Raw genomic sequence first — 22,015 nt, 5'->3', positions numbered from 1 at the left:
TTGGAGGGGGGAAATTATTGCACAAAACCCTTAAGTTTTATTCACTGCAGTTCTGGATTTTTAACCGTGGGTAGATATGCTACACAGGAGGCTCATGATCGAGATTAAAACTGCCATTAGAGCCTTCAGATTAACCCACGTGTGGCTACAATTCTACAGGGTGTAAGGTCAGGGTCAATAAGCTAACATAATTCCTGGCTTTATGACCCTCTGTACTCTTGCAGGCTATGAGTGAATACTGAATGCAAACTTGTCAAGTCGGACAACTGGGAACAGGACACTCACTGATACACATTCTAGCTTGTTTGTTACCATTAGAACTCTTTTCAAAGTATCCAACAAATGGAGGTTCAGACAGAAGCATTCATCAAGTAGCAAACACCTAGTATTTATTAATAAATTAGTACACCAGAAGGCAAGTTTTTCCAATGTCAGTTTTTCCTCTGCCTCCAACCCTTGCTCCCTGCTAAACGCACAAGCCATCCTTGTGATATTCTCCAAAACGAGCCTGGCTGTAGACTGGTTTGTTTCTGGAATATAGTAGTTGCAAATATAATAGAGGCAGGTTTCTTATAATGCAGCATTTTTAATAAAAAGTGAAGTATGATTGGAAGGGGGAAAATGATAAGACCAAGCAAGTTCTTTGAAACATACCAGTTGGCCACATCTGTATAAAAAGCCACAAAAAAGGAGATCATTTAGAAGCAAAAATCAGTACGTCTTACAGAATGAAAAATGCAGCACCACCAGGGTTTGCTTTCTTCTGGAGTCCAGCTCCAGGTCCCACTCCAAAATGACTGAGCCTGCTGAGATGCTAAAATGGAAAGGCAAAAAAATACTCCCCTTGTGTTGAGTGTATGAAGTTACATTCAGTTGCAGGCCACAATGTCTTATTGTCTTGAAGGCTGGAGGCAAATTTAAAAAGTTTCTGCTTTATAGCTTAAGAGGACATCACCAAGCATTTTCTGCTTTGTCCAGGTGAAAACCATACAATAAATTAAGTGTGCTAGTAAAACGCAAATGAACGTGAATCATAAAAACACTACAGTGTTTTTCTTTAAAGTCACCTTGAGAAAAAGTTGATTAAACTCTTTTGTCTGACAAATGTTTTTCACGTATGCCTCAAATGTATGAACACGGCAAGGAAGGCTGAGAAGACATAAAATGAAGGGGGAGATTCAAGCCGGAGTAAGAAAACCACCCAAAATTGATCTCATGATATTAAAGTAGATTAAGCACAAGTCCAGTTTCAATAAAAGTACGAACATTTGTGGTCTGTGGATTTCTTTTTAAAGTGCTTAAAACAGAGTACAGTGAGAAATGAAAATGTTGTAATGAAGAGGAGAAAACAAGATCTCTTAATTCAGATAATAAACAAGAAAAGGTGCAAAAGGTTTGCAAACTGTTCCCCCACCCCAATTCTGGCAAGGAGAAAAAAAGTAAAAACTTGAAGAAAATACTGGCCACAGGTTCTACAACATGTCCTGCCTGCCTGCATGTTGTCAATTGTCTTTAAGAGGTGCCAAGCTAATACAAGCAGCAGCCTGTGTGTGTGTGTGTGCGTGTGTGTGTGTGTGGTGTACGTACAGCGTGCATTCGGTGACCAAGGCCTAAAGCAGATCAGGCAGGTGACTATAGACTGAATCCAGGAGTGTCTGGCTTGCTTCTTGGCTCTTGACACCAGCAATTTCAAACAGCCTATCCAGCTTATCCTCGGCCTGTGGAATCTCTTCAATAGCATGCAGCTCCTCTGGGTTGAGAAGGTGAAGCATGTCGTCAAAGATGGGCTGCAAGTCACAGGGGTCCAGGCGCACCTGGCGCAGCACTGTGTCTTTCTTTTCTACAAAGAGCAAGTGATCCTGTTAATTCAGCATTTCCAGGAATCAGAAGTGAGCGTTTTTTTAAAAACTCTTTTCAGAAATTTGGAAGCTTGGGGAGGCCTGTAGGGAGGTCCACAGGCTCCCCAGACCCCCCAGGAGGTTGGCACTGGCTGTAGGTAAGTGTACAAACCCCCTCCCCGACCCAGGTTGCAGAGCGATCCTGGGAATCGCGTTGCTGCCTTCCCCGCCCTTTAAGGGGCCAGAGACAGGGCTTCCCAGGCTGGTGGGTCGTGACCACCATTTTTAGAATCCCTGGTGTAGACATTACCCAGCTACGACTCAGTAAAGGCAACTTCATATGCTCAGCCTACCTCACAATGTGATTTGTGAGAATAAAAAGAGGAAACAATGTACAGTGTCCTGAGCTCTCTGAAGGAAGTGTATAATACAATAAGTGTTAAAAATATGCTTTTGGTTTGTCAGGTCTCCTTCCTTTAAGATAGATTACCTCCTTTCATACATTATAAAACATGCGTTGATGTATACTGAATTGCTACATAAGTATTAAACATGTGCTACACAGGGCAAAACTAAAGTCTGCATTCCCAACCCCTTCTTGCTGTCTCTTTTATACTCATGAAAACCCTATGACCCTACAGCCCTGCTAACTGGACAAAGAAGTACTTTGACATGGCAGCTCTCTGATATTTAAGAAGGGGAAAGGGTCATTCCATGTCAAGTGGTCTAGTTTTTGAAAAGTGCCCCACGTGACCATCACAGATTTTAATGAAATTTTGTGTGTAGAGTCCCACGTCTCAAGTTTCATTTGTTTTGAAAAAAAAGAGCAAGGGAGATATTATGTCTCAAAGTTGTCAAAATCTCACAATCGTACTGAACACGGTTGCAGTATGGGGTCAAACACATGGCTATATCTCCACAAGTATTCCACCAGCAAACCTAAAACTTTACCAAAGTTCGTTTGAGACATGTGGGACTCTACACACAAAATTTCATTAAAATCCATGATGGTTGCGCAGGGAGCCCTAGACCACTTGACATGGAATGACCCGAAAGCAAAAGTCGCTAATCATCTCAGGCTAGCACAGAATCCCTCCCAGTCACTGTTGAAATCTCTTGTGTACCCTTTTAGATTGTGAGCCCTTCAGGGACAGGCAACAATCTCCTCATTTGCTTCACTAACCACTTTGGGATTATTATTGTGATGCAACAACAACAAAAATTTTCCGTGCAATTTCAGTGAGACAAAAATCTGTACCTTTGGTAATGAAGGAGCCTGTTCGGCTAAGGGCAGAGGAGCCACTGGAAGTTGAATCACAGCGCAGAAGAGGTTCTGACTCATCCACAAAGAAGCACTTATTCTTCTCCAAGGGAGATGGTTCCACAGGGATAATGGTTGCATCTGGCTGTGGGCTGGGAGTGGGACTGAGAGGACCGGTATTTACAGGAAGGATCAATTTGTCAGCTTCAAACTGAAAGATAAAGACATAAGGTATACTGGGCATAAGTAGTCAACTTGTATTATTCATTCACAATGCAAAAAGAATTGCACCCCATATACAGGGAGATAAATGCAAAATAACACAATATAAAGCAAAAATTCACATCAAAAAATGAAAATAAAACTATTTTTACTAATAAAATGAAATAACCTCAATTTTACCCCTCTCTGTGCTGCCTCGTGGTCCTGTCTTATTTCTAAACAAGTTGCAGAAGGTCTTCAGGGCCTCTGAAGGCTGGAAAGATCCAGTAAGGCATCATGGGTTCATTCATCTTATTGGTGCAGTACCCATTTCCAGCACTAGAGGACTTCGGTTTGCATTTTTCTCAAGCATTTCTCAATTGCTTTCAGAAGATACCATTCCTCTCCCAGGTGCTTATTCTCATAGCCCCATTATCCAACTGCAAGAAGCCCCATTATCCAACTGAGGTGTTGGGCACTGCAAGCAAGCTGTGGTTATGCGATGAAAGGTTGCTCCAACCACTTTGTTAAAATAACGCTGGGCTGGTCAGGTAAAATTGCCTATTGATGCATGCTATGGAATCCCCTCTATAAATATTGGACTATGCCTTTGTTCTGTACTCTGAGTGGATGTTCTACATTTATATGATTTTGTATCCCCCCTTATTGAAGCAGCTGTCATATGCATTTTTTCTCTGCTGTTTTCCATGTCCCCCTTTGCTTCCTACAACATCCTTCCAGGAGCTCTGGAATATCTGTGGGCTGCACCAGATTTCACTATAATCACCTATTATCACCTTCTTAGTGCATGTATACTCCGTCTCAGTGACTTTCAATCTTTTTCATCTCACGACACAGTGACAAGGCGCTAAAATTGTCAAGGCACACTATCGGTTTTTTGATTGACAAGGAACACTGCACTGCTGGCTGGGAGACTCACATCTCCCAATGGCCCTGCTAGTAACCAACCCTTGCCCAAAACCCCTGTGGCACACCTGTGGATCACTCGCAGCACAACAATGTGCCACAGCACACTGGTTGAAAATCACTATGCTATCTGAACACTTTAATAACAAGCAAATTTTTTAAAAAACGATAACTTGAAAAACACACACTTGGGCCATTTCTCCCTTTTCAATTTTTTTGATTTACCAAAATCTGTGAAAAAATAACAAAAAAAATCCCCACACCTCTACCCATATAATTTGCAGTGCCTATAAGAATGCCAAACCACTTTTAGTGTGACTTATTAAATTCTGAAAATTCTCTGGAGCAGGTGATGAGGAATCAACATGAACCTGTTAGCCAAAAGATTGGCCCTCCCCACAACTAAATATGGAGCCAAGAAACAGAGAGAACATCTTTCTCCCTTCACTAGTTTGCACATTCAGGGGTAATAAGACAGAGAGAGTGATCTGTACCCATGATAAAAACTGTTCTAGGAACAAGGATTGCTGGAGATAGCACACAAAAAAGGTGAGTCACTTCAGTTTATCATCACTTATATTTGTTCTTAAAGGTTTTAAACAAGGATCCAGTACACACTGGCTTAGAATTCTGTTTCACAGCAAGATGTAAGATTTAGAATCAATTCACCTTATGTGAATACATCTCCACTCTAGCACAGTACAACTTGTGCAATTGTTGTGGACCACATGCAACCTTTCACCCCCACAAACAAAAAAATACATTTAAATTTGTAATACAGGCGGCCCTCATTATCGATGGGGGTTCCATTCCACAGGTATTTGAAAACTGTGTGAATTTGAAACCTGTGGTTTCCTCCCTGAGCCCAGCCGGAGCTGAGCTCCAGTCAGTCTGGAGGCTCTTCTGAAGTCCAGAGGCCTCAGGCAGATAGGCACAGCCTCTGCAGACTTCATAGCACAGCTCCCCTCACTTCTAGAGGCTCCAGGTTGGCCTGCACCATGAGTTCTAGGACCCACAAATGAAGAAATTCATGGGTACTTAACCCACAGATAGCATGAGCTGCCTGTAATTTTAAAAGATGTATTATTTATAGAGAAGATTGGTTTGCTGCTTTTGCTGCCAGCTGTAGATGCAGGTGGTCAGTTCTCCACCTTTTCTGGTGGTCCATGGGGGGCTGCTTGCTCAGAGAAGTGATCAAAAGCATTTTTTCCCCCCTGAGATCTCACGGACCACTTCTCAGAGTCTCACGGACCACCTATGGTCCCTGGTGCATTAGACCAAAGTGGGTTTTTTAAAAAGTGATTCTTAGGGGTTCTCAGGTTATGCCTGTTAGAAATTGACCTGTTTCTGTGTCTTCATCTTTGACTTATTTTCCTAGTTATATTTTCTGTAAGTTGATTGTGGTTGTTTTGATTGCTTAACTTTTTGGTAGGGATTTTAAGTGATCTGTGAGCTCTCTTGTCACTTAAGCCAAAAGGTAAAATACAGGGGGGACACCCCCCTCCCAAATCCATGGATCCCGTACCCATGGTTTCAGGTATCTACAGATGTAGGAAACCACCCCACACCCCTCCTGCATGTGCCCATTTACCCACTTTAAAGTCTTACTGGGTGAAGAAGCGCTTTGCAAGCTGTCTTCTGGCAGCCAGCACATTTGGAAAAAAACAGAAGGAGGTCAACAGGAAGTGCTAACTATGCTCCTTTTTTACCTCCTCTGAGTTTTTGCAAGGGTTCCCTTGCAAAAACTCAAAGGTGGTAAAAAAGGAAGCAAACTTAGCACTTCCTGTTGACCTCCTTCAGTTTTTTCTAAACTTCATGGCTGCCAGGAAGCAGTTTGCAAAGCGCTTTTTCACCTGGTAAAACTCTGGATAAATGGGTGTGCGGGGGGGGGGGTCCTCTTATCCATGGTTTTAGGCATTTGCAGGGGTTCCACACTGGAACCTCTCGCAAATACAGGGTTACCAATGTCTAAATGTTTTAATTAAAGCCACTTTGGCAACACAGCAACTGTAATCTTTTCAAAAGGCCTTTCTGATCTGCAGAATTTGCTACCCACAAGTCACATGTCTGTGGAGTTGCCTACCTCATCGTTTCTTTGGTACATTCAATCCTGGTCCGCTGCTGGATAAACGTGCTTCCTTCAGCAGACAAGAAGAATATGAATTGTTCTGTTTCAATCAACAAGTTTTATAATGACTCAGGCTGGGGCAGCTTGGCCCAAAATGTAACGACTGAGTGCACTATAAACAATGACTTGAGTGTCACATTTTCTTACTATCATTTCAACGTGAATGCCAAAGCCATGGGAGAATTAGTAGCGGCAAACAAGAACACTTGGTGGTCACCATGTACTGTCCCAGTGGAGAAGAATTTCAGTGTCAACTCAGTATTATCAGGGATCCCCAAGTTGAACATTGCTATTAATATAAAAATTGTCACTATGGAAATCTGCACAAGGGATCTGTTTTGTCACAAATCCAATTTAGAATCCTCCTAATCAATGTTCCCAAGTTTTCAGAACTATATGAACTATACAATCATAAAAGGATAGACAACAGCATAGTTTTACAGAATAGAGATGATCAACTGGAAACCAGCCCACCAGAAAGGATTAACTGCTCCTTCTCCTCTGTCCATTCTTACGTTACTGTAGACCAGTGGCTTTTCAAATGCACTATAGGAAAAAGTGGGGTTTCTTGAAAGTCTATCAGACATTCTCTACCATGAAGAAGCTGCCTCAAGAAGCAACTGACTAATTTTCCCAGTAACACACAGCTATAGAACACCACTGGGTGTGTTCAAGGCATGTTCTCAGGTCCCACTGGTAAATGAGTTCTCGTAGGCCAAGCCCACACAGTGTGGGTTGCTGGAAAACAACAAAAGGGATACAGGGGATGTATTTATGTATTAAGTAGCTATGAGACATACTTGGGTAAAGCCAGCAGATTCCACCACATTGCCCCCTCTCTAGGTGGATACCCATCTAAAAATCAGAGTAGCCATCAGAACTGTGTCACAAATCTGAATACAAACTGGATAAGCATTTATTCTTAGGTCTACAGCACTGTTCTTCAACCTGTGGGTTGTGAAGCCTCATGGGGGGTGGTCATGGCAACCTTTCAAAGCCTGTGCAAGAGAGGGCTTGGATCCAATCCAATAACAGAACTGCCTTATCAAAACTGAGTTCTTGAGATAATCCTGCACAGCCTCTTCTTACTGTCTTGCCCCACAACTCCTAAAGCTGGCCCTGCTCAGGCTACTATCTCAAAGGGTTGTTGTGAAGACACAAGAGGTAGGGAGAAATAGGGCAGATTGGGCCCCCCCGGAGGGCGACAGGATCAGTGGTAGGTCCCCAGTCTCATTCTTTATTTATTGAGGTTGTGGCATGTCAATCCAGCAATGTCTTCCTCCAAGCGCTTAGAAAGGAGCTTCACTCAGCCCCTCCCTTCACCAATGCAAAGTGATCACCTTTCTTTCACTTGCTCAGGGGGACAGGAGGGGTCGCCTGGAGAGAGAAGGACTGATGGATTGTCAGCCAGTTGTCCCCCCTCTCTCTCATTAATGAGGCTATTGTTAAAGGACTGTTCAGTTTTTTTAAACTGATTTTAAAGGGATGCATTTTTCCCCTTCTCCAAGGATTAGCACATTGGTTCTCATTTGCAGGGGCCATTCGTGTTGAATCAAATCCGTGTATAAAAAATCCATGTATAAATAGGCTGGACCTGTATAGGATTGTGCTGCAAGTACAGCACCACAGAGCTGCAAACTGTTTGCCATTACTAAGGTTGGAAAGGTTGGCTGGTTCCACTAAGGCAAGTCTTCTGTGTTTGTGTCAGCAAACTGACAAGTGATATTCCATCAACAGTAATTCTATTACTGCCAAGGCTGGATGCTGACTCACTCTGCTCTAAGAAATGAAGAAAAACAAATGGAGGCTTCTGGAAAGCAAAAGCAAAAAAATACACCCACCCACAGGGCTCAGGCAGCTAATTCAATTCATGATCTGCACAAAGCAGTATTCATGTAAGAATGTCTGAAAACTCAAGTGAACTCAACTCTGCACTTGCAGCTCCCAAATGCAAAAAAGACACAAAAATTTCTATATAGCAACTGTTTGGGTTTTGACATTTAGTAATGATATGTCATCTCGTCTAATCTTGGAAGCTAAGCAGGGTCAGGCCTGGATAGTACTTGGATGGGAGACCGCCTGGGAATACCGGGTGCTGTAGGCTTAGACCATAGTCTTTCGAGACTGAAGGTTGCCAACCAAACCTCTCCTCTTCAAGGTGGACTCTTGTGCAGAGGCCTGCCCTGAAGACACAGCAAAATTTGGTGATACAATGAGTTCAGACTGCAGGAGGATGACCGATTGTTGACCCACCCCTTCCAGAAAACTGATGCAACACAGAGTGGGCTGGTCAGAAGTTCTCCTACTGATGTTTGAGGAGTTTGCTTGGAATTTTCCCTATGTATAATGGAATTAAATAACATATAGAGGAGACAGTATGGGAAGTTGAGCTGGGTGCTGCCAAGCTGAGAAATCACCCCCAAGGGACGCCACTGCAGGTCCTCATCCCAGTCTGACCGTATCTAAGTTGTGGAAGGAAGACGTAAGTGAAGGCTTGGTGTCACTTGGCTTAAACACAAGTCACACCTTTACCAAACTTCTAACCAGACAGGACTGACCTGGAAGACTACACCCTCCCTGGTGTTCCTTCTGGATATGACTCTGCTTTGTTGACTAAGTCAGGAGCTATCCCATTGCGCAAGACAACCCTGTTATGGAATTTTATCCAGATGTGGTCTATATACTCCTATAGAAGAGCTACCTGACCTCTGGAATACCAAGTGGGTCTGGCTACTACAAATTGCAAGTTGTTTGGTCAGGTAGCCAGCCCTGTTTTCACTGTGCCCTCAAGCAGGTTGGACTGATGAAAAGGGGTAAATGTTGTTAGGCAGTTGCTGAGGGCTCAGGATACCCCAGGAGGACTCACTGCTGATCCTCAATGCACTGCTGCATTGACTCACTGCTGGTCAATGCACCAATGCACTGGTGGAGGACTCACTGCTGATCAATGCACTCATAGCCCTCATGTGGTGGTGGAGGTACGGGGCCCACCAAGATAGGAGGGAATCCCTGGAATGCACTTTGCCAAGGACACCTTGAAATCTGGAGTCAGCCCTGCAAACAGGTTTCTAACTGCAACTCAAGTTACTCTTTTCATATTCTACAGCAATGAAGCACTGAACCTCCAGGCATGGGACCTGGAGCAGAAGCCTGTCAGGCTTGTGTTTTGTCTAGAAAGAAAGCAGCATGCTGGCCCCACTTGTGTCAGCAGAAGCTGACAGGGAAGGAGAATTATCTTCAAACAAAGAAGGAAGGATGGAGAAAACAAGAAAAGGTCACAGGGCTGGAATGGAAAGGAGGTGGGGCTGGAACGGAAAGGGTAACAGGCAGAGTTATATTTATATATATATTGGATTTGTAATCCGCCTTTCTCCCCAGAGGGCACCCATGGCGGCTGCATATTTCAGAGTTAGCTGCCCTTACAGAGTTAGCTGCCATTATTCAAAGCAATTAGCTCCCATTAGTGCTAATAAGATTCTTCCATGCACCCAATCCAACCCATTCTCATTAAACTAAACCATCCTTTCAGGTCAATGTTTATATTAAAACCATCATATTGTTGCCAAGAACCAGCCCAGTCATATAATCTTCTGTGTTAAAGACCTACATGTACAGGTATAACCTAATTATCCATGGATTTTTTTTTTAACTTGCTGTTTTATCTCAAAGGTAAAAGGCACTGAGAAGTGCCCTTTAAATCAAAGGAAAAAAGACGTTTAACAATAGCCTTGTTAATGAAGGAGAGGGCAGTGGTAGACAATCCATCAATCAATCATTCCTTCTCTCTCCAGGCATGTAGAACAGCTTCACTCCTAGGCAAGGAACCCCCCCTCCCCCTGAGCATGTGAAAGAATGCAAGTCATTATCACCTCTTCCATTCTTCCAGTGTGCTGGGCTCCCAAGGAAGGGAGGGGTTGCTGCCTCAGAGTGAAGCCTTTCTGAGCACCTGGAAAGAGACTGTGTGCATTACAAAAGGTCAGTAAGTTTGTTTTTAAACTGCTGAGCAAAAGGACATTGTTTTTTAAATGGATTTGCTTTTGTCATCCATGTGAGTTCTGGGAACAGAACCTGTATACACTCAACTTGTATATACTGACAGCTGTTGTCTTGGTTCAGCAGGGAATCCTTCACATTCCACAATCTGAATCCTTCAGAAAAGGAGTGACAGTGGAATTCAACAATGCTCCTGTGTGCACACGTGCATCTCTGCCTTCCAACAGAAATTATCCAAATATATGTTTTATAATGAAACTAAATTGACCAAAGCAATATGGTCAACCAATTTTGATTGCAGTTTAGTTGCTTCTCTTAAAGGAATTTTCAATCCCCCTGAAAAGCATCTATCCTACAAAATGAAAGGCATTATAGACTACACTTGAAAAATTCTCAAGTCATTCCTCTCCCCACAACTCCTGTGTGTCAGTAGCATAAACTGAACCCTTTTTTGCATTGTGACATAGCTGTGTCCAGCAATGTGGTTGAAGTTGGTCACTGACAGTGTATGGAGACCGCTATGGGAAAGTAAAAACGGAGGGCACACAAATGGAATTGCAGCCAAGAAACACCCAACTAGAACAGTTTCAGCTGCCTAAAGGGTTTATAAATGAAGTCTACGATGCCTTGGTCTTGAGCAGCAGCCACACAGACCTCTTCATGGGTGTGTCCAGAGGAGCCCGCTGCAACACCTTCACTTACTGATCTTCACTTGGTTGCAAACTGTCTTGAAATGACTAAGGAGCAGGCTAAAAACAGATGAAATTGCATGCAGAGCTGGTGCAGAGTGGTTCGTGAATGAGAGTTAGCAAAATCTTCTCTTCAAACCTCACAAAGTGATCTGAGGCAAGCCACTGATCTTACAGTACCCTTCAGAGCACCCAGCATGCCACAGTTTATATCTGAACCACATGGATTTTTGGTTTATATTTTTATTATTTTTCATAAAAGGTAGAACTCTTCCTTTTACTATATACACATTACACAGAATAAAGTGATAAACTTCTGGTTTGTACTGATTCAGGTTGCAGGGGACATGGTCATTTTTAATGTTCCTTCATGTAATGCTCTCCCTAAAATTCAGTACACATACAACACCCGCAGAGGAGATAAAGATTCAGTGTAGCCCTCTTCCTGCTGTGCTGATTTATGCAATAAGTTTTCTACACCGGGGACATTTTTAACCCTCCCCCCCAATCTGCAATCTAAAATGCTATGTTGCAGTATTTGGACGTTTCATTCTGCATAATGTGTAAGCCAAAATACTGGGCTTACACATGCAGAATGAAGAACAAATGAAGTAGTAGAGTTGACTACACCACTTCACAGACTGTTCAGGAGGAAATACTTGCCTTCATATATACAAACTAGCACACATCTAGGTCAGAGTTCTAATCCAGCCTACCCTTTGTCAAAGTTGATCATTTGCTTGTAGAGAGCTTCTAAGTGGGGATCACATTTTTCAGTGCACTACCATGCAAGTCTGCAGTACAGTCTATTCCACCACCTCAGAGCTCTATCAACTCACTCTGCTGTATGTGTGAACAAGGTCTTCATTTAACCTTAACATGACCTAGTTACTATGGCCATTTACTACAGATCTAAATTAGATTTTTCCTTCAATCTCTCTACTAAGAGGCCAAAGAGGCCTACTATAGGTCCAACCTTGTTATACACTGATTTTTTAATACATGGATTTGACTCAACACAAATGGCCACTGCAAATGAGTAGGAATGTGCTGATCTCTGGAGAAGGGGAAAAAGGTTTCCCTTTGAAATCAGTTTAAAAAACTGCTTTTCTTACTGTTGTGGAGAGACAGTCATGCAAATGATTACAGGTATAACCTAATTAACCACAGATTTTCCTATCTCAACACAATGAGAAGGGCTTTTTAAATTAAAGGAAAACTGTCTAACAATAGCCTCATTAATTCGAGAGATGGCAGCCAGCTGACAACCCATTAATCATTCTCTCTCCAGACACTTAGAACAGCTTCATTCCAAAACAATCGACCCTTCCCTTCCCCCGGGCAAATGAAAGAAAGATAATCACTTTGTATTGGTGAAGGGAGGAGTCGCTGGCTCAGAGTGAAGCCTTTCTAAGCACCTGGAGAGAGACCGATTGATGGATTGTCTGCCTAATATTTCACATCACCAAGGTCTGGAAGGTTGTTTTTAAATGGCAAAGGGTCATTGTTTTTTAAATTGATTTGCTTTAACACAATTTTTGCCATCCACCCGAGTTCGGGGAACAGAAGCCTTGTGAATAATGAGACTCAAGCTGTATACTGTACCTTGTTTCTTCTAGTAATTCTACCTCATGGTAGAGAAAACATAAGAAAGATTTTCATTTGGCTCACTATCTAGAAAGTGCTTATAGGGGCCAATACTATTCAACTTTCTAGCACTGAGGCAGCCCATGCACTGCACCCTGAGGTGAAGGGTCAGTCATGGAGGCCTCCTCTAGGTAAGGAAAGATAGCATCCTTGGGATTTCACTGCAGTTACATTTGTGCTGGAAAGTTGTATAGCATTTGGCCCTGAGGTTTTTCAGAAAACGAATCTGGCCCTGAAAAGCTAGAAGATTGCAATAAAACTTTCCTTCCTGTCCTGGTTGGGTAAAACTGGAAAAGCTGACACTTAAGAGATGTGTTAAATTTCCAACAACTTATTTTTTGCCTGGCCCCAGGTGCACACATTGGTACCTATTGCGTATATGCAACATTGGGCAGGAATGGTTCAACATAATTTTGTAGGACATACATACAAGTTGCTTGCTTCTAAACATCTTTCTATGGCTGCTACTTGCTAGCAGTTCATACCACAACTGGTGATCCAGAATACACCGTAAAGTGGATCAAAAGGCTAATCCTGATTTAGCCTGCATTTCATCAGGGATGCAATTTAGATTTGGTCAGACCAGTAATGTTGAAACATCAATATGAACTACAGAGCATACTGTCTTCGATGAAAGGAATTTTCACCAGCCAGGCTATAAATATTCAAATAACCAAGTAACTATCTTGTGCCACCCACAAAATATCCACATGGGTATTGGAACTGTGAAGGAAACTCTAAATGGATACTGAAACTACATTGACTAGACACAGCAGACAGGACTGCAGAAATTGTGGCTTCATCTGTGCTAGAACTAGGTCATTTCCATTTCTCTATGCTAGGGATGCCCAAACCCCGGCCCTGGGGCCACTCGCGGCCCTCAAGGCCTCTCAATGTGGCCCTCAGGGAGCCCCCAGTCTCCAATGAGCTTCTGGCCCTCTGGAGATTTGTTGGAGCCTGCACTGGCCCGACGCAACTGCTCTCAGCATGAGGGTGACTGTTTGACCTCTCGCGTGAGCTGTGGGATGAGGGCTCCCTCCACTGCTTGCTGTTTCACATCTGTGATGCAGTAGCAGCAGCAAAGGAAAGGCCAGCCTTGCTTTGTGCAAGGCCTTTTATAGGCCTTGAGCTATTGCAAGAACTTTATTCATTCATATAAGTTTATCTTTAATATATTCATTTATGTAAACTTATTCAAATTTTAAATGTAAATTAATTATTTTTGTCCCCGGCCCCCGACACAGTGTCAGGGAGCTGATGTGGCCCTCCTGACAAAAACTTTGGACACCCCTGCTCTATGCGATCACAGCACATTTGAGCAGAAAGACCAATTGAGGGGTGATTAGAAAGGATGGGAATCAATACAGGCCTCCTCACTAATGTGAAGTGCTGCAAATATGTCAACTTTATCACACCTGTATAACTAGCCAACTGATAGTCAAATCCTAACCACACTTTCCACTGAACAAAATAGGACTTACTTCTGAGTAGACCTGGTTAGGATTGTGCCCTTAGATACCTAACACACACAAAAATTCTCTCTACTGCTGAGTAAAATTCTTGCAGTTATATACAGAACATATAACCAGCTATCTATCCAACTGCACTAAAGAGTTTGCTTTGGCTTCCTTCAGTTGTGGCATTCATGCAGCAAATGCAACAACAGCAACTTTGACCGTTTTTAGAAGCCCAATTACACAGAAAAAAAATGATGCTGCTCAAATCTGCTGACTATACATCAATTGTAAGTAGAGAAAAGGACTGTTATGCAACACAGCTGACTTTAAAAGTACCTAGAAACCAGGCTATGATATGTTGAAAGAGTCCTCTTAACATCCCACTTAACTCCATTTGAACTTCAGTTACCTACTTGGTGACATCAGAAGCCAGTTTGCCCATTATTTAACCAACATTCTTGCTAACATTCACTTCCAGGAAATCAATGTAGAAAGGTGCCCTGTCTAGCAGATCTCCAATTCCTACCTCTTCTTTCAATTACTTTTGCTCTTGGGGAATCTGACAGATGTTAAAGGTGTTTGGTACTCACTAAAAAGACATTTCTTGCCCCATCTACAAAGAGGCATCCACCTGATTGTGAGGAAACCTACTCCAATTAGATGGATGAAAGAACTCTATTTCCACCTCTACAAAAACCACACCCCATACCCGCATTTGCTGAGCATGCAAGGCTCAAGAGGTGGCTTCGAAAACATGGGTATTATGCTGGTGACATTGACACCTACCAGTCGGATAAAAAAAAGGTAAAAGGAATTTTGAATTAGACTTTTGGTCAAAGGTACTCTAGAATCTCCAGAGAAACACTAGCGTAGTAAGGGGGACTAAGGGGCCCGTCAGCCATGGGTGTGTCACCTCCGGGCACCACTAGTGAGCAAGATCGTGAAAATTGCGGTGGTTAGGAATAACCCCATCATGCTATATAGCGTTGGATGCATAATTTACAACTGAACGCAATAAAAAACCAGAGTGAAATATCTCAATTCTATCAAAAGTTATGGCCAAAAAAAAAAAATTGCATGGAGTCCTATGGAAAGTGAAACTGAGCTATATCAAGCATTTACTCATGATTAGGCAAGCTTGCCATAGTCCATTGGAAAGGGCAGGTTTAGAAGAATCCAACGACACCAGTATGGTCCTGATCCGATAAACACAACCTCCAAAAAACACCCGAAAAGGAAGTTCCTGCCTCTGACAAAAGTATTGACTCCTATGGAAAGTGAAACTAAGCTATACATTGGCGTTTACTCCGGAATAAGCAAAGGTGCCTTTACTCATGCTCAGGTCAGGCAAAGAAGAATGCAAGGCCACCAGAATGGTCCTGATCTGGTGAAAGTGAAACTCAACAAATGCTCCAGAAGGCATCCCCCTCCCACCCCCAATAAAAGGAATAAAACAGAGGCTTGGGTGGGTAAGGTAATTTTTTTTCTTTTTTAGACTTATTATGCTAGGGATATCCTGATGGTGATATAGTTTAAATAGAAGAACTTAAATTGAACTGGGCACTGGGTAGGGCTGAAAATCTTAAACGATTTTTTTGGGGGGGATAGGGGGTTGTGATTGCAAACAGGCTACAGAGAAAATTCATTTGGTGGAACAGGAATGGTTAACAGGAATGTCCCCTTATTTTATTATTTTTGTCTTACTTTATATTTATTTTCATTTCTTTGATGATGTCACAGCCCGGCCAAGACATCCAGTGAGTCCCAGACAAACTGTCATTCTAAAAAGTGGGTCCCAGTGCTAAGAGTTTGAGAACCACTGCAATAAGCTGTTAAGTGAGGTGACATCCAGGGGGTGGTCACGACATGCTAGTTACCAAAATTGTGGAAGTCGTGGTTTTTAAGAATAATACCATCATGTTATATACCATTCAATGTGTAATTTACAGCAGAATGCAATGAAAGAAACTGCACTGAAATGGTTGGCAACCTTCAGTCTCGAAAGACTATGGTAAAAGCCTATAGCACCCGGTATTCCCAGATGGTCTCCCATCCAAGTACTAACCAGGCCTGACCTGCTTAGCTTCCATGTTCTATCAAAAGCTATAGCCAAATAACCACAAAAGAAAAGCACAACTGCCTTATGCCACAAAAAGAGGATTTCCTTAACTCAGACTGACCAATGAGTCTAAATGTTTTGAGAGCTAATGAGGTGTTATGATAACACAGCATGGAACCAAGAAGATGTTATTATGAGTTAGCTCCTTTTTCCCTGTATCAGAGCTAATACTAGAATTCCTATTCAGTTGTCTGAGTGTCATCAAGTTGGCCACTTTTTTTTGTTGGTTACTGATTGGTTGGGTAACCTGTACAGCTCCATAATGAAATAAATAAAGTTAATTGGGGTGACACCATGAGTTATCAGACCAGGTGACACCAACCCTAGTGGTGGTGGGAAGGTTTGGTGTTGTACACTGGCTTAGATGACTGTTAAAGTGGATTCTAAACATTTGTGGTGGACTATAGTCTATCAGTAGTTATTAATCATGATAGCTACACTGAACCTCCAGATGCAGGAATAGTATGTCACAGGGTTGTGCATGAGCACTATCTTAACTTCAAAGCCCAGGTCAACCAGGCAGGTAAACTTGGTCTCCCGGTTGAACTTAGTCCTTTGTGGCTAAGGTTTGCTGCATGGGTAGACCTGGGTTCCCGCCTGGACTTGGAGCCCAGAGCTTCCTGCTGGATACACCTGGGCTCCCATTCTGACTGCCCTCTGGAGCTGCCTCTTCCAGGTGGGTCGACCTGGGTTTAACTTTGACATCCATAGCCAAGGATTGCTGGGCAGGTAGACCTGGGCTTCCACCAGGACTTGCAACCTAGATTAATTAATTTTATTACATGGGGGGTGTCCAATTTATGGGTCTTGGGTGCCAAATGACCTTCGTACGCCACTGCGCAGAAACACTTATGACTAGAGAGAGGTGTGATTTTTCAGTGATAAAATAAAAACATTTAACATCACTTTCTGTATTTGTCATTTTTGTAAAGTCAACCAACCAGCACCTGAAATCTGGAAAAAATAAAATCCATTCCTGGAAAATCTACAAAAAAAATAGTGGGCTGGATGTGCAGGTGTATGGGTAATCAGTGCAACTGCAACTACCACTAAATGGTAAATGGGTTCTGAGCCGTCTGTGACAGATCAGGAGAGAGATCTTGGGATGGTAGTGGACAGCTCAATGAAAGTGTCAACCCAATGTGCAGCAGTCGTGAAGAAGGCTGATTCTATACCTTTCATTAGAAAAGGTATTGAGAATAAAATGATTAATATTATAATGCCATTGTACAAATTGATGGTAAGGTCACACCTGGAGTACTGTGTCCAGTTCTAGTCATCACATCACAAAAAAGACATCATGGAAATGGAAAAGGTGCAGAAGAGAGTGCCTAAAATGATTAATGGGCTGGAGCACCTTCCTTATGAGGAAAGGCTACAGCATTTGGGCCTCTTCAGCCTAGAAAAGCACCTGAGGGGGGACGTGATTGAGACATACAAAATTATGCACAGGAAGAGTAGATACAGAGATGCTCTTTTCCCTCACACACAACACCAGAATCAGGGGACATCCACTAAAATGGGAGAGTTGGGACAGACAAAAAAAATATTTCTTTACTCAGTGTGTAGTTGGTATGTGGAAGTCCTTGCCACAGGATGTGGTAATGGCATCTGGCCTAGATGCCTTTAAAAGGGGATTGGACAAATTTCTGGAGGAAAAATCCATCACGGGTTACAAGCCATGACATGTGTGTGGAACCTCTTGATTTTAGAAATGGGCTATGTCAGAATGCCAGATGCAGTGGAGGGCACCAAGATGCAGGTCTCTTGTTGTCTTGTGTGCTCCCTGGGGCATTTGGTGGGCCACTGTGAGATGCAGGAAGCTGGACTAGATGGGCCTATGGCCTGATCCAGCGGGGCTGTTCTCATGTTCTTACCACCATCTATCTGCATCCATAACCTACCTAGTACATTTTAAAAACAATTTTATTTTATAATTATAATTTATAAAAATGTGTCCTTGGAATAAAAACATAACACTGCCTTCCACATTTTTTCTTCCTGAGAAAAAATGAAATCTGCAAAAAAATTAAAAATGTTTAAAAACACCTCTATTTATTACAGATTAAGAACAAATGGGTGTCATATGTCATTCTCCATATCCACAGTCCGTGAATGCTGACAATTCCAGGACAGTCTGCGATTACAAATCCAGGTCAGATGACATCTCAACTGATATCCAATACTTATTTTGTATAGTTGTTCTCCTTCCACATTACCAACAGAGTTGGAGAACAACATTCTGTGCTTCAGAGCTCCATCAAAGCCAGGGTTTGCAAGGTAACCCAAACTACACAGCAAGATAACCCAAACTATGCAAACAATATTGATTATGCAAATGTTCATGCTCTCTCATTTTGCAAATTTTTTCACTTCTGTTAGTCTTGGGGAAGAGCAAAGGCAGTGAAACCACATCCTTTGACCAGAAGAAATTTAATTCAGCAACTTTTCCAGCTTCCAAGACTCAGCTAGGCATTGGTGGCTTATTTTCAAATGTATTAGCAACAATACAGCCATGACACTTGGTCATCTGCCCCTCCCTGTACATTCTGTACAGCAGTTCCTATGGAATCACAGCATCCACCTGATCAAAACCTGATTCTAGATATAGTGATGTAGCGTGAAACTGGTCAACACATGTCTGATGCATGAGTTAAAGTAGCCTGATGTGCAAAACGGCCAACTGCATGTTGCATAATCAAGAGCAGGCTGAGCTTAGCTTAGCTTTCGGCTTTTTAAAATTAGAACAGGAACTGCACATAACATTGAAAGACAATGTTATTTATTATTTAAAACAAGGAACAAGAAACCATGCCTGGTGTGCAAATGACTGCACTAAGGTTACACCAGAGAATTCTGTACTTGGGTACTAATTTTGAGAAAGCAAATATCAAGCTACAAACGAAACGACAGCTGTAAGAATTCACAAATGTACCACCATGTCTGCAAAAAAGATATCCCACTAAATGAAAATTGGTATTAATGAGCTATTATTTAAACCAGTGTTTCTCAACCAGTGGTATGGGTCTCACCAGCAGTATTTCAGGTGGTGTCTGGTGGTACTTGCAGGACTCCTGGACCCCTACTACCCAGCAGCATGACCAGGAATGCAACACAAGCAACAGTAGGAGGCTTGGCAAGCAGAGCTCCAAAGCATGTTTTTCCGTGCTCAAAAAAAGCCCTCCTGTCCACCTTGAGCTTCTTACTGGTGTTTGTCATGTCTCATTAGGTCACCCAACCCAGAAGTAACTGGTCGACCATGTGAAGTGGTACAGTGGAGGACAAACATTTAGAAACACTAGTCTAAACTGATCAAATGCTTTCCAAAGCACATTTGCTTAGGGCAGTGTTTCTCAAACTGTGGGTCACACATCAGGTGGGTCGCAAAAAGCTGGGCGCCACCATTTTGAGTGCTGGCAAGTAAGCTGGGCGGTGCCATGTTGGAAGCTGGAGCAGAGCGAGAGAAGCAATCTTCTCTCCAGTGATCCATGCACTTGAAACAGCTCCTCTTCTTGTTCCCCCCCACCTTCCCCCTCCCATTATATACAATCATCAAGCACTCTGTTGCAAAGCCAAGGCTTGACTCCTCCCTCCCCATGTCCCCAGGATCTCTCCCATCTACTCACAGTCTGGACTAGTCATTTTTAAAGGGCTCTGAGGAGGGAAGGAGAAAGAGGTTTGCTAAAAACGGGAAAAATTCATGCATTTGCTGGGGGGGGCATCTGTGAGAGAGAGTAAGTTTTTGCATGCTAGCAAAAACTCTGTGTTGGGGGGGCAAAGTGTGTCTGTAAGAGAGAGAGAGAAGCAACCTGCAGGAGGCTCTACCTTCCATCCACATTTATCAAGTGCTTGAAAAAGTTGAGTCCATCCCCTCTATTGTGCAGTCACAGTGGTGGAGAGAGCAGCTTCTGAACATGGTGCCAGGGCAAGGGGGGGGGAAGGAAATAAGTATTCCTGTGTGTCCCCCTCCTGTCCATTCATTAGAGGACTGTTGAGGCAGGAGTTGAGGGGATATGGTGGGCAAGAGGGAATGTGTATGTGATGGAAGTTACATAGCTGTAGTGCAGTAAGAAGGCATGGTATTTTAATGAAGAGAGTCTAGAACAGGGGTGTCCAAAGTTTCTGGTAGGAGGGCCACATCATCTCTCTGACACTGTGTAGGGGGCCAAGGAAAAAAAAGAATTAATTTACATTTAAAATTTAAATAAATTTACATAAGTTTACAGAAATATATTAAAGATGAACTTATATGAATGCATGAAGGTCTTGCAATAGTTCAAGGCCTATAAAAGGCCTTGCACAAAGCAAGGTTGGCCTTTCCTTTGCTTCTGCTACTGCATCACAGACGTGAAACAGCAAGCACTGGAGGAAGCCCTCATCCCACAGCTCACGAAAGATTTCAAACAGTCACCCTTACGCTGAGAGCAGTTGCATCAGGTCAGTGCAGGCTACAACAAATCTCCAGAGGGCCATTGGAGACTGGGGGCTCCCTGAGGGCCACATTGAGAGGCCTCGAAGGCTGCATGTGGCCCCAGGGCTGGGGTTTGGGCACCCCTGGTCTAGAATGAAGGGACCCACAGAGGAAGGAGAATAATAGGGAATGTGGATCTGTGTGTCTACTCCTGATAGAGATTGGTTTGCAATGCCAGCAGATGGCTTTGAGGCTTTTCACTTCAGATTGATCTTGCAAATCTGAGACTATAATCTTATGGACACCTACTTGGGAGTAGGCCTCACTGAACACAGTGGGACTTACTTCTGAGTAAGCATGCATAGGATTGGGCTGTGAGACTTATCTGCTGCCTTATGTTTGTGCAATACCAATCCTTTGCGGACAATGCTCCACAATCTGTGATTGGCCATATGGTGTTCTGGCATGTTCTTGCTTAGGAGTCTGTTTTACTATGATAGCACATCCTGTTCAACAATGTCACTTCTGGCCATGACATCACTTCCAGGTTAATGACATCACTTCCGGTGGGTCCTGGACAGTTTATCATTCTAAAAAGTGGGTCCTGGTCTAAAACATCTGAGAACCACTGGCTTAGGAAACAGAAACCTCTGCACAATATTGCCAGAAAAAAAATGGAAGCTCTTGGCATTGAGACATTAGCTTGGTTTCTCCAGAGAGCTATCGATTTCTACAAGCAAACTCTGAAGGCCACAGAGTGAAATGCAGTTTAAACCATTTCTGCCCAACATTGCATATATGCAACAGGGACCAAATGTGTACACCTGTGGGCTGGGGAAAAATGGGTTAATGGACATTTATGCCTTTTACTATAATGGCACATACCATTTAGTCTTGTGTGTTGGGAAGCTTTTGCAGCTGACTTTGGGTTACACATACTATAGTGACTCATTATTCCAAATTACAAAAAAAAAAAAGCTACCAATGAGCAATGCCTGCTTATAATCCAGTCTCTGTAACATGCAGGCTGCTAGAGATAGTTCTATACCCTCACCATCCATGGCAACCTCAGCCAACAATCACCAATTATTCACCGAGAGTAACCTTGCCCTGCATCATTATCATTATCAAGGATTCATTCATGTCTGCTGGTGTCACTTCAGCTCCTTTTCAACTCCTTACAGCATTCTGAAGTCAAAAAGTGGAAGACTAGGAGAAATGAGGAAGAATTCCTCTCTAAGCAAGCTCTGTCCAGGCACACTGAAACTGGGGAAAGTGTCTGGTTTCAAAATGCCTGGAAAAGTGCAACTGTGCCCCAGCTCTGAAGAAATCAAGGATAACACT

General features: G+C 42.8%; 1 protein-coding gene across 1 annotated transcript in view; it reads right to left on the bottom strand.

Moving 5' to 3' along the window:
- Positions 1–367: 367 nt before the first annotated feature.
- Positions 368–22,015, bottom strand: part of TNFRSF21 (TNF receptor superfamily member 21) — a 59,546-nt gene continuing 37,898 nt past the window's right edge. The window contains exons 5-6 of the mRNA XM_066637827.1: positions 3,097–3,310; positions 368–1,840 (exon numbers count right to left, since the gene is read on the bottom strand). Coding sequence (XP_066493924.1) covers positions 1,611–1,840; positions 3,097–3,310 — 444 coding nt within the window. The 3' untranslated portion in view covers positions 368–1,610. The remainder of the gene's footprint in view (positions 1,841–3,096; positions 3,311–22,015) is intronic.

This window comes from Tiliqua scincoides, chromosome 1 (assembly GCF_035046505.1).
Source record: "Tiliqua scincoides isolate rTilSci1 chromosome 1, rTilSci1.hap2, whole genome shotgun sequence".
Taxonomy (NCBI): Eukaryota; Metazoa; Chordata; class Lepidosauria; order Squamata; family Scincidae; genus Tiliqua; species Tiliqua scincoides.
This window is presented reverse-complemented; position numbering and strand designations above follow the sequence as displayed.